Genomic DNA, 13,612 nt, shown 5'->3' with positions numbered 1-13,612 from the left:
GTTACCAGTGGCAGACATTGATGCTTCTTGGAATTTTCCGGCTCCTTTCTCCGGCTGATGCTCATTGACTTCATTGAGTACACTCCATTTAATCGATGGTCTTCTCTCTAACATTCAAAATTACAAGGCACTCATTTACTGGGTGACACCATTATTATAGTTAGTGCCTTAATTCATATAAATCAAATAAAATTTTAGTACCTAAAATTTATAATTGACTTGTATTTAATTATCTTGAATATAACAGACACACAACCCATCAGACTCTCATAAATTGCAAAAAGTATTGAGATAATGGAACAAGTGAAAAGTACCATATTATATATATTGGTTACTGATTGATCACATTAGTAACCACTTTAACAATTAATAAATAAATTAAAAGTTCTCATTAATTTTTTACTTGATCAATTAAAAAATAGGGAATAATTAACGGTTGCAGGGTTGTAAGTTAGGTCTTTATCCATTAAGCTCACTTGTATAGTCTACTTATATAAATATCAAGTTTATCTAGGCTTAATATCTAATTAATGCAAATCTATAATATATATATATATATATATATTTCATAAATATTCCAACAATCATAGCTTAAAGTCGATGCTGCTAAATCAAGACTGAAACTTGCAGAAACTTGGCTGGCGGATGTTTCTCTATTTGGGATTTAGTGAAAGATGCTTTACAGTGAGGCAATGACGGCCGCAATGGCGAGAGCTAAAGCTTTCGTGCCTGAGCCAGAGTAAGCTTTCTACATTGTTTGAATCTGCCTTCGACGGTGTTAGAACCAGAGTGAGATTTGGGTTTCTAAATTGCAGATATCTTATTTATAGATTTTATTTCTCCATTCATGGATCCTGACCTTGGTTTGCTGCAAATTGAAGGCGGTTCATGGTGCATTATTGGTGGTTCAGGGTAGTTTAACTATTGAAGCTTGATGCTGAGAGGGAGATGAGAAGAAGGAAGAAGAAGAAGATGACAGCTGGAGCTGCTTATGTTAGTAGATATATCAAAACTTATTTACCATCAGAGTCTTCGGACTTTAGAATTACTTTTACATTTCGTGAATTTTTCTGTGAAATCTCGTGATTTTTCCAAATATGGCTGGGTGAAGTGGAAATCCACAAGGTTAAAATCAAAAATTTATGTTGCCAGCTGGCCTCAATAAAACCTAGTAACCTACCAATGCTTAAATCTAAAATAATGAAAATGTTAGGAAAATGATATTCAAGAATCCTCACAGAATATTAACTACAACTAAAGACAGTGAAAAAATAACACATAAAAATAAGTATTAAAAACATCTAAGATAGTGGTGAAAAATTGAATGCTAAAAAAATGCTAAAAAATACAACACACCAGTGGCCGCATATAACTAGTGAACAATATTGATTATAAGTTTTATATTTTATATTAATATTAAGCATTGATATTATTTATACCATATTACTCAGAAGTCAAAATGAATTCAAACAAAGGAAAGCCAACCGTTGAAAATAATTTTAAAGGGTGAAACTTTAACCCCGAGTGCTTCTAAAAGATAAACCACTGCTCAGCACTGACCGACAATACAACCTCGCAAACTTGGGCTTTGTTTACATGGAAAAGGACGAGCGCAATTCTTAAACTCATCTCCTCTCCATCAACAATGCTAATAACATTTTACCAAAAAAAAAAAAACAATGCTAATAACATTAATATAAAAAAAAAAAAAGCACAAACGAAATCAAGAAAATGTCACCCTGTCCTAATTAAAGATCCCAAATTCCACATGACAACATATCAATATGTCTCAGCGTGAAACCCCCATTTTCCAGGTCATCGCAAAATTTTTACCCACAGGGATTTTCAAGCCATTCACATCAACCATCGCTGCCTCTTGCTGATAATCTTCTTGTCCCTCCGGCACATACTTTAGTTCTGATTTATGAATCTCCACATCTGATACACCCAACAATGGTATACCATCAATTTCAAGTGAAGATGGTGCAGCACCTCCTTCTAATCCCAATACAGATATCTTCTCGATGATCCAGCCCTTATCCAAAGCGAACTTGCCCTCTTGGACTTGTGACCAAATCTTCACACTTCCCTGTTTCACACTTGCATAGAAATCAACGTATGTAGAATAGCCATTCCCAAGCTTCATTTCTGGCAGCTCATCATCATCAAGGTAAAGGTTTCCTTGAGCTTCGCCTTCAGTGGCACCGGCCGGGAAGGTCACGACTAGAGTGAATGGTGTCATTCTTGCCTCCTTGGAAAGCAATCCTCCCCGTTGCATAGGGAGAATGGCGTTCTGATACAAATGGACATTGACAAAATGCAGTGGTGCATCAAGGTTGACATTGACTCCGTTCTTCGATGAAATGAATGATGTCGGGTTAGACAAACTGTACCAGGTGCCGGGTGGGAAGAGCGCGTTCACTTGTGTTTTTCCCTGCTCCACCACGGGAGAGATCATAAGACCTTTCCCAAGCAAGAACTGGGTGCTGACGCCATAACATGCAGTGTAGCTTGGAAATGAGAAGAACAGTGGCCTGGCTATTGGGGCTCCGCTAATATGAGCCTCATAGTTCAATGTGTAGAGGTAAGGGAGGAGCTTATATCTCATACCCAAGGCGTTGCGAGCAGACTCGGCGACTGATTCCCATTGGTAAAGCTCTTGCCTTGGGGAATAGTAGTTTGCATGGTCCCTTGAGAATGGGTAGAAAGCACCTACTTCAATCCACCGGTTGCAGAGCTCTTCAGTTGGTGCTGGATAGAAGCCACAGATATCTGAACCAACCATTGGAACCCCAAAAATTCCAAAATTGAGCATTGTAGATATGGAGTACCTCAAATCCTCCCACGTGCCCTTGTTGTCACCAGTCCAATGAGCAGCATATTTGCCTGAACCAACATAAGTGGAGCGGGACAGGATAAAAGGTCGTTTTCCCTGAAGCCCTTGAAGACCCTTATGTGTTGCAACTGATTGGGAGAAACCATAAATACTGTGAGCATCATACTCCAAAACACCATTGTAGTGGACTGCACTAGTGGCAATGGTTTTGTAGCCTATGGGAGCTTGTATTCCTGAAGCATTTATCTTATAGGGTGGGTCATCCCATCTTGTCTTTGTGATGTTTTTGCAATCTAAACAGCATATCCATCCAGGTCCTGTTCCAGTGGGGCACTGCTTGCCCTTGGGAATTTTGCACTTTCCTGAACAGAAGTTTGAAACTTCATTCATGTCAATCCATAGGCCATCAACTGGAACAAGTTCATGGAATCGACGGATCTCATCACCCCACCAAGAAACTGTTTTGGGATTAAGGAAATCAGGAAAATATACTGCCCCTGGCCAAACTTGGGCCATGAAGGGTTCACCGTCATACTTGATAAAGACATCATTAGACATGCCCCTCTGATAGACACCATAACTGGCATTAACAGCAATCCCTGGATCAATAATGACGATGTAATGCATACCCAGGCGGTGTATTTTGTCTAGGAAAGCTAAAAGCTTTGGGCGAGGGTAGTTGGCTTGGTTGAGTGTGAAGTCCTTTTTCCCATCCATGTGATCATCATCATTCCAGATCACATCAAGGGGGATTTGAGCCTTCTTGTAACTCTCAACAACATCTTCTATAACGGATAGGTTATGGTAACCCCATCTGCATTGGTGGAAACCTGTAATACCAAATCAGTAGGAACATTAGATGAATACTGTATTCAAATTCCTCTCTCAAACCAACCACTCCTAAATTAATTGCTTTACAAATTCATACGATGATTATGTATATGGTTTCTAAAATAAAATGCTCACACAAATAATAATTCTTTCAGAAGAGCACCCCTATAAGGAAGTCAAAGTTTTCAGGAATCATTTCAAAATAGATCTGGAAGTACAATAATCCAATGCTGTCAACCCATAACATTCAACCGAGGATGGAATAATGGAACGAAGTAGGAACAATTAAAATAAAACCCTAACGGAAAAAAGGACACCTGCCAGCAAAAATATAGACTTTCAAAGTAATGCTAGAGTAAATTTTTATAACAACTTTTTTCATTATTTTCACCCAAAGCATTCACCTGATAAAATACATAAATCCCATATTGAATTAAAACGAAAATTGAGACCCCATGACCTCCCCTGCCTCACTCATTTCACCCTTCACACCTCACTAAAGTTTTTCTAATCGTATTTAGGTTAGATCAGCCAGTGTGAAGAAGCTTATCTTTAGAAGGAAAGGCAGATATTCCATGAGGTTGGCTTGTAGGAACCATGATACCAAATCTTTAACAAAAATCTAGTGTCTCCCGTTCAACAAATAAATAAATAAAGGGACAATGATACACTAAGTGCGTGAGATGATAGTTTTTTTCTTTTTTTAATCGAGGACCCACAAATTGCTTTGTTTAAGCATGTCACAAACGCCAGTTTCTAGGTGATCGAAGTTTAGCGGAAAAGATAAAGCTTTTTCATTTTTTCATACGGCAAAGATAAACTTCCAGCTTTATGTATTGCCCTACTTTACTTGTGGACCCAAAAAAGGTAATGAATCACTCGAGGAGATTTTATTTTAGACCTTAAAAGCTATAGCAAGATAAATATCGTTCCAGCACACCATATTAATTGCAAACCAGAAAGGTGACAGACCACCAACCTAAAATTATAAAAGTAAAGACAACATCCCTATTAAAAAAATATACATTATGCAAAGCCCAAAGCAGCTTGAAATATGCAACATATGACTAATTGCACTCTCACGTGCATTGTGAAGCTTAAGCATTTACTCTTAAATCTTAATCACCGTCAACATATTAATCAGCCAAAAGCGAGAATGCGCATACATGAGATGCAATACCTCATGACAGAGTTACATTAATTGCCCCCGCCCCCTTTTTTCTAAGGCAAGTATTATCTAAAAGTTACGAATAAACTTGCCCAGTGAGTTCCATTTTCATCAACCGATAACTACTCCATCTATAAACCTCAAATCAGAAGCAAGATCAAGAGCATTAGACAAAATAATAAGACATACATTGGTGAATGCATAGTAGATAGAATGTGCAATGCATAATAGATAGAGTGCAAATTGAACCATACCAAATGACCAGTAAGGCATTGGAGCTGGTCTGCCAATTAACGAAGTGTACTGATCAACAACATTTAGAGGAGTAGGCCCTGCAAAGAAGTAAAAATCGAAAACACCTCCAATAATCTTGTACGTCAGAGAAGTTCCCCTGTAAAACACATCCATCCCATTGCTATTCAGCAACAGAACAGCGTGTGCAGAAGGCTCGCCACCGACATTTCTGAGATCCATATACACAGGGTGTGACCCATATAGATCAGCATTTAGATTAATGGCGGAAATATCAGTGGTGTACAAAGTGTACGGATCGTTAGGGTAGAGTTTGATCCCGTGTGGCTGAGTATTCTCCCCCAAGCCATACAATGATGCATCTTTGGGCAATTTGGTCGAAATCTCAAGGTACTGGTCCTTGAAAACCATTGGGCTATATGCATCTGATTCATCCGAGCTCGAATCGAAGAGAACCTGTCCATTCGACTTCCTTTTCACCGCGAAGCTGAATGGGTCTGCAGTGTAGCTGAAAATAAGCTCAGAAGTTGAATATTCTGAAACTGTTATAGGATTCTTCCTTGACCTTCCAATCGTCTGCTTCAGAGCTGGAGGTTGTTCCCTCGGCAACAGATTGTACGGCACTTCCCATCTCTGCTTCTCCGCGTCGGTTATGTGTACCCTCAAACGGTTCTCTGTCTCGTGCCTGAGAAAACTTTAACTACAGAGCTCGATTGTATGCACTTGAACAAAATTTTGCTTAAATTACAGCTTAAACTACTGCGGAAATCAGATTTCCGACTCGAGAGAAAAGATCATTTCCTTCGCCGAACTAAGAAAGTAAGGCCAAAAGAAAGAAAAGGAAAAATCTCCAACAAGCGCTATCATCATCACTAAAAATTTCTATAAAAAAATATTCGAAAGTCTTTTTCCACATCAATGTCGATGGTTTTATAAATCAGAAAACACGAATCAGAATCTTTCAATTCAATGTCTCTTCAAAAATCAAGAGCCGCTGAAAGAGAAGGGGGGGGACGCAATAACAATGTATGTGAGATTGGTGAAACTTACTTGACATAGAGCTGCAAGAGGGGGATATCAGGACCGTAAATTTTGTTCTGCTTCTTAACTTGAAGGTGACCTAGGAGGCCACCATCAGGGGTCTCTTCAATGGAGATTAAGCGATAGCCTTCGCCTATTTTGGTGCCCTTGGGAGAAGAACTAGCTGCTCCTACTCCACAAGTGAGAAAGACTAGAAGGAAGAGAGAGAGACAGACACAGAGAGAAGATAAATGAGTGTGAGAAGCCATAGCTCACTGTGGAGTAAAGGCACCAAGGGCTGAAGAGAACAAGACGGAGGACGCCTACATATATAGAAGATGGAATTAACTTTCCGCTGTGATTTTTTTATTTTTTTGGCCCGATCAGTAGAGAACTAGAGATCAAGGAAATGCAGCCGGACCTTGAATATCATGGATCCGATCGATTGGTTCAAAGATGCTGGCCAAATCGAGTTCAACTCAATATATAGATATATATATATATATATATTATATTAATTTTATATATAAATTATTTTTAACTACCTCGTTTTAATTAAAAAAATTTAAGTTAATTATTAATGTTGACTAATAAAAAATCTCAATTTATTTTTATTAAATATATTATCTTTAAAAATATTTTATTTTATATAATATTTTACTTTCTGTTTATAGAAAATTGTGAAAAAATAAAATTAGAATAAATAATTAATAATCCTCATTTTTATACAAAATCACTTGTAAAAAAACAAAGAAATGTTCTTTTATCTTTATTTTTTAAACTAAATTCAAGGAAGAATTACAATCAGTTACTCTCAAGAGAATTAATTATAAATAAAAATTAATAATAAGTTTCATTTAAAAAAATAAGTCATATTTTTATTTTAATTATAATTTATTTTATATTGATCTTTATTTATGATTAATTTTTAAAAAAAAGTTGGCTATAATTCTTTCTAAAATCAATGTTGTCTTAGGCTTAATTTAAGCGGAGAGAAATATATAAAATCTATCTTATTGTATATTCCGAAACTCTTATCTCACTGACTAGAAGATTTATCCACTAATTCCCAAGTCTAGTCAACCAACTTAGGTTAAGTTTTAATACTAGGAATGAGATGAGTTTTTCCAACCCTTGCAAAAGTTTTTTTTTTTTATGCCTATAAAAAAGTTTACCCTTATCTTAAATTGAAGATTACATTATCTGAAATGTATGAATTTATTGTTAGTTAAGGGTTTTAATTACTTTTCCTATTATCTTTATAAATCTACCTTAAAAGACCTTTGTATTAATAAGGATAAAAGGGGAGAGGCTATGAAACATTAATATTTTAAATTGCTTGATATGTGAGTATGGTATTGCCAACACGTATTTGATACATATCCATATAGTGTCACAATATTATTTTTCATTAAAAAGTGCTTTTAATGTTCAATTCGTATCCAGTATTTTTAAATTTTGAATTTATACTTTAAAATTGATACCTCAAATCTTTTTTAAAATAAATTTTGTTAAAGAATCTTATATTAATTTTTTATTTTTAATATATTTTTATGATTTACTTTTAAAATCAAATACTAAAATTCTTTAAGAATATGCTTCTTATATTTCTAAAACTAAATATTTTATTTATTTAATAATATCATTTACTATTTACTTGTAAATATTTCCATGATTTTAGGCTATAAATTATTTTTTATTTTTATTATATTTCAATATCTTTTCTTACATAGGAAAATTAATATTTAAAATAAAGGATTAGATTCAAATATATATAATATTTTATTAATTTTTAATACACACATATTCTAGAAATATTGTATCACGTATTTATTAAAATAAAAATATGTTAAATTATACTTTTGATTCTCCAATTTTGTATAAGAGTTAATTGTGCCTTAGTTTTATAAAATATTTTTTGATTTATTTAATCTTAACACCATCAGTTTCAAATGATTATTTTTTTATAAATTATTTTTATTTAAAAAATAAATATAATAAATTAAAATTTTGAGAATATTTTGTCAATATTTAAAAATTTAATGTAAACAAATTTATTGATGAAACTAAAAGTGCTATGGTTAAAAAAAAATTAAAAACACACTCTATAAAATTAAGGTGCCAAAGTAAGATATGGTATTGTTTATGCATGAACAACAAATAACAAACGTGTCAGAGATGTTGAACCTCAATTAATAATAAAAAGGTACCAGCTCCCTTATGACAGTTCACTCGGATGTAAAAAGATACAAGACTCCCTTATGACAGTTCACTCGGATGTAAAAAGATACAAGACTTTGGTAAAATAAGTGTTTGATTTTATTGAAGTACGAAAATTGCAAGTCTAAACTATAAATTAACTGATAACTTAAAGGTTAAAAAGTGTAAAATGTGAGTCTTTAGTTAAGTGTTGACTATTTTCTTCTATGTCTTTGTTTTCTATTTATAATGTTAGAGTGGTGGTAACCTCTTCCTTAAGACTTAACACATTTTGCCAAAAAATCAAGAATCTCATAAAAATCATGGCACAGTCTTTATTTTATGTCCTTTATTTTGGTAATCAACTCGTTTTACTAAGATATTTGGGCGTGAAGTTCATAGATTTCAGTATTACTTGAGATCGTGTCTTTTCATGCTAACGGTTTATTGTTTGCAGCCAATGAGATTTCGACATATTTATTCTATTGTAGTCTCTTACTGAGTTTTAGGGCCAGCCTCTTTGTTCTGCTGGGTTTGACGCTTTAGTGACTCAATCCAGCTAACCTTGCGACATATCTAAATGATGTTTCATATTTTAGCTCAAACAAGTATAAAATTAAAATACTCAAAATATATTTTAACTTTTGTAGGAAAAAAGTGCCACCTATTTATGTATTTTTTTTCTGAAAGTGGGGGATGAATGCAGACTTTTTAGTATTTCTTCGAACTCTAATATCATATCATAGCATGTATTTGTGAAAGCAGGAGAGGGAGAGGAGCACATGAGAACATATGATCAAAATCTTGCGTAAGCATATAGTCATAAAGCTAAAAAATAATATGGTATATAGATATTAAAATGTCTTGCTAAAATAAATAAAATTAGACTAACTAAGATCAATTTTATTTTTCAACATTTTCTTAAAAAATAATCAACAATTATTTGTCTATTTCAAAATGATAGTATATTATTTTCACCGTCCACTTTATAAACTGAACGAGCTATTAAGAAATGTAGTCCGCGCCAAAATTGCAATTTTTTTGTGCGGTGGAAAATAAAAAACTAAAAATGATACTCATTTGGAGTCACCGAAGACTAAATATATTTAAAGATTTTAAATTTGTGACATTTGACAGAAAATCAATGTTAAAAAATATCATATTACTTGCTAAAAATTTGATATACAGGAAAAAAAAAAAAAAGGAGGGGGAAGGAGAAGAAGACCAACCAAAAATCAACAAGTAAACGTGGAAGATGGCAATGGAGGGGCATGGGATGGAGTTGGAATTTTCGGGAATACAACACGCGAAGAGGGGTAGGGATGAAGGGTGAGTGGGGTCCACATGGTCCCTTACACACGTTTGGGTTATGCATGGGGGGCCCACCTCGTCACTCCTCTCAAGATTTTTATATCGCCCTTGTCAGAGGATCTTATGCATCTCATATTCATACGCCTCCTTGTCCATCCATTTTTTTTTTTTAAGAAGTCTCTCTGTTCATTCCCAAGAAAAAAAAAAGTATATATGATGCTTTTATTAAATTTTAAGTATAAATAGAAACTTGTACTGTACTGAAAAGCTAATTTAAGTGGAAAAAAACAGATGAATTAATTGATAAGAATTTTTTTATATAATATGCATTTTTAAAATATAATAAGATTTGAAATAATTGAAATAAAGAAATTAATATAATTATGCATATGAATTTTTCTTTGCCCGAATTATACATATGAATTTGAAAGTTTAAATCTCGATATTTATACATATAACAACTTAATTGAGAAATGTTTTACTATTGTCTTATTATGGCGAAAAAACAAAAAGAAATATAATGGAGAAGATGATCAGGAAGATAAACATGAGAAAGAAGCGTGATTCCCGGCCGTCAAAGGAAGACTGTAAAGTCAAGAAGCAACACCAAAGCATGACTTTTTTTCCTTTGAGATCTAAATAGGAAATCTCCATAAAATATTTATTTCTCTCTTGTAAATAAGATGAAAATTTTAGCAAAAATAAAATTTAAATGTTCAAATTAACATTTCTTTTTTATGATACGGTTCAAATCTATCACCTTACATTCTTATTCATAAAACATCGAAATTAATCCTAGTCAATCAAATTATGGATGGTGTGACTTTCTAATCTTCTCTATTATAATTATATGTGCAACAAATTAAACAAAATCCTCTGCTTTTACCCACTACCTTTTTGATAATTTGAATATTCGATTGATATTTGATACTGAAAAATAAATTATTTATTTATCCTTAAACTCTATGCTGGCCAAATAAATAAAAAACAACACATACGCCAATCTTATTTTAATTTTTTTACTTATTTTGATCGCCCTTAGCCCCTAACTCCAACGACTTGATTTTATTTACGGATTCACTTGGAAAAAAAATCTGTCGGTGGTCCCGAATTCATGCATTGTATGCAATAGGAATCCGAGATAAATAAAATATAAAAAATTTGTCAGTAGATAAGATTAGATTGGATGATAGGCAAAGTAAGAAGGAGTGAACCCATTAATAACAGTGATGCAATAATTACTCTCCCTTCTATTAAAAAATATAATATATTTTTAATTAAATTATATTTTTAATAAAATAATTATTTATTTTTAAATTAATTCTATCTTTTTTTAAATTTATTCATATTTAATAAATTATTTTATTTTAAAATAAATGTAAAGTAATTTATTTAATATAATTATTCTTAAAAAATAATTATTATATATTAAAAAATTAAAAATATTTTATATTTTTTAATATATAATTTTTTGAATAATAATTTATGTTTTTAAAAGGAGGGAGTGTATAAATTAACGGAAAAAAAAAAATCTAAAGCGTGATTGATTGATCCCACCTCGTGATGCTGTCTGCAACATGTGACTTACGTATGACTTCGTACTGTTTTTTGGCCATTTCTCTAATCATAAGATTACACTCGTCCTTTTTTTTTTTTTTTCCCAACAAGATTACTCTTGTCTTTGACTGTTGTTTCATCGTTTAATTTAATTATTGTTATTAGTATTATATTTTAATCTGTTTTTAATTCATTAAGTTCGGAATCTGAATTAAATACCTTTGCTTTTGGATCTCCGGTTTCCCAACCTACTCGCCAGAATCATCTCTCCTTCACGCCTACGCATCTATCTGATCTTACATTGAAGGCAGAGATTTAAGCATTTATTAATAAAATTTATGCTTCACCCAGTCCTAATTATAAAGTTAGGAAGTGGTCATTGATGCCTTAAATTTATAAAGATATGCGGGATTCTTTAATTTCATCCTCTGTTGAAATTAAGTTAAGAATTATAATAAAAGGTTGTATAAAAAAATAAAGAGAGAATGACAAATAGATCCCATCAAAATAGGCAAGTGACAAGAATGCTATGAAATTAAAATTTATAGATTTATTTAACATAATTATTTTTATAAAATTACACTTCATATATTAATAACTTTATATATTTGTTATTGATAACTTCAATTTAAGCTTTAAAAAGTACGCTTTTTATTATTTTGTAGGGGGTCAGAGACATAATTTCATTAAAAAAAATTGTCATTCAAGTCTCTAAGAACTCCAAACGTTTAGAATAATTATTTTATCTTGTTGTACGATTTTATAATTTGTCTATTTCAATGAAATATGTTTGTCATTCTCCTATAATTAAAAGCATGCATGGCAACTACTTGTTACAGATAAGGAGGGTAAAGCTGTAAAAAAGAATTTAACTACCGCATATTTATCTTATATTTAAAATCAAGTAAAATTTAAAAACTTTACCTTATAATTAAGACTAAAGAGAGTATAAATTAAATTAAATTAAAATTTGAATAGTAATTCAAAGTTGTCATAAGAACAACATATTCAGTGTTTTGAGATGCGAGATAACTGTCATTGATACATAGTTGTCTCTATATGATGCAGTTTCTTAATCTCCTTTCGTTTTATCCTCAACTTGCCTCTTTGTTATTTTCTTAGGTTACATGCATGCTGGTGTCACCTAGCTTGGCTCTTTCTGATTTTTCTGTTACCTAAAAAAATGTGAGAACAATTATTTTTCCACCATATTTGCTTCCAACAATGGTAGCATCAGTGTCCCACTTACTTCTTTTCTTTTTCTTATCTTTTATATAAAAAGTTTAATTAAGTTGGATAAATTTATGTGTTCATTGGGATTAATAAAAAGAAGATTTTATGACGTCCACAGCGTTCATATATGCAAGTGAATGTCAATGAACTTCTTACAGCATGCTCACATGTCAAACATGAATAATAAATATATAGTGATAAAAAAAAAGGGGGAGTATTACATTGGATACAATTAAATTAATTAACATATAGCTACTCTCCTTCCAAAATATAAGTCATGATTTAAAAAAAAAAAAAAAGCACATATATGCCATGAAAGAAGCAAAAGGCTGAGAAACTGATTAAATTTGTCAAAACAATCATGTTGATCCCCCCCCCCAAACCCAAATTCAAATTTTTACACTCCCTCCATCTCATCAGTTTTTAAAATAGTAATAATTTTAAGTAAGATTATATATACTAATAAAACAAAATTCATTAGATATATGAGCACTTTACAACTATATTTTTTTCAAAATAAAAATTTAATTTTTCAAATATTCCCTGCACTTAATAATGATAAGGAGAGAGAGTATAACATAAAAGGAAGAGTAATATTAAAAAATTATATTCCATCCATTTTTTAATATAAGATGAATGAAATTTGAAAATTTTTTGTTAGCATAAATATAAAACGAAGTTAGTGTAATTAATTTTTTTTTTCAATTTCATCTCTTATTTTTTTATTATAATTTAAATTTCTAAATAATAATTTATCATAGTCATTGATTAGAAAGAAGGGTAAAATTTGGAAAGTCACGATTTTTTTTTTACAAATTTAAAGTTGTAACTAATATTTTTTAATAAGTATGAAATTTGGTAACATCGTGTTATATTAAAGACTGAATCAATATTTAATAAAATTTTATTCGGAGAAAGTTTCAAATAAGGATTAGGAATGTGACTTAATTACTAATGAGCTTCAAACAAATTCAAAACTCTAGTTCAATCCAGAAGGATAGAAGTAAAAATAATTTTAATTGTAAAAAGATTAAAATACCCTTCATTGTTATGTAAAATTATTAGTTATTAATTTTTTTACTTCGCTTGTTAATTTATTAATATGAGTTACAAATTACATGAGTTGACATGTCATTAATTATATGAGATTTGATATCAGTTATTCAATCATACATAGCAACATTTGTTGTTAAATTGCTTACTTT

At 31.8% G+C, this 13,612-nt stretch overlaps 1 protein-coding gene across 2 annotated transcripts; it reads right to left on the bottom strand.

The window, feature by feature from the left end:
- Nucleotides 1-1,487: 1,487 nt before the first annotated feature.
- On the bottom strand, nucleotides 1,488-6,534 carry LOC129322349 (alpha-xylosidase 1). 2 transcript variants are annotated; one of them, XM_054968667.1, is made up of 3 exons: nucleotides 6,138-6,534; nucleotides 5,090-5,781; nucleotides 1,488-3,666 (listed from the first exon to the last, which is right to left on the bottom strand). In XM_054968667.1, the coding sequence occupies exons 1-3, from the start codon at nucleotides 6,374-6,376 to the stop codon at nucleotides 1,790-1,792; spliced, it is 2,808 nt and encodes a 935-aa protein (XP_054824642.1). In that variant the 5' UTR covers nucleotides 6,377-6,534; the 3' UTR covers nucleotides 1,488-1,789. The 2 variants fall into 2 exon arrangements, with proteins under 2 accessions (XP_054824642.1, XP_054824643.1); XM_054968668.1 differs by having other exon boundaries at nucleotides 5,090-5,772; nucleotides 6,138-6,533.
- Between the last annotated feature and the right edge of the window lie 7,078 nt (nucleotides 6,535-13,612).

This window comes from Prosopis cineraria, unplaced genomic scaffold, assembly GCF_029017545.1.
Source record: "Prosopis cineraria cultivar Desert tree isolate PC_DT_omini unplaced genomic scaffold, ASM2901754v1 PC10, whole genome shotgun sequence".
In the NCBI taxonomy this organism is placed as follows: domain Eukaryota; kingdom Viridiplantae; phylum Streptophyta; class Magnoliopsida; order Fabales; family Fabaceae; genus Prosopis; species Prosopis cineraria.
Note: the sequence above shows the minus strand (reverse complement) of the source record. Positions and strands in the feature narration are given on the sequence as shown.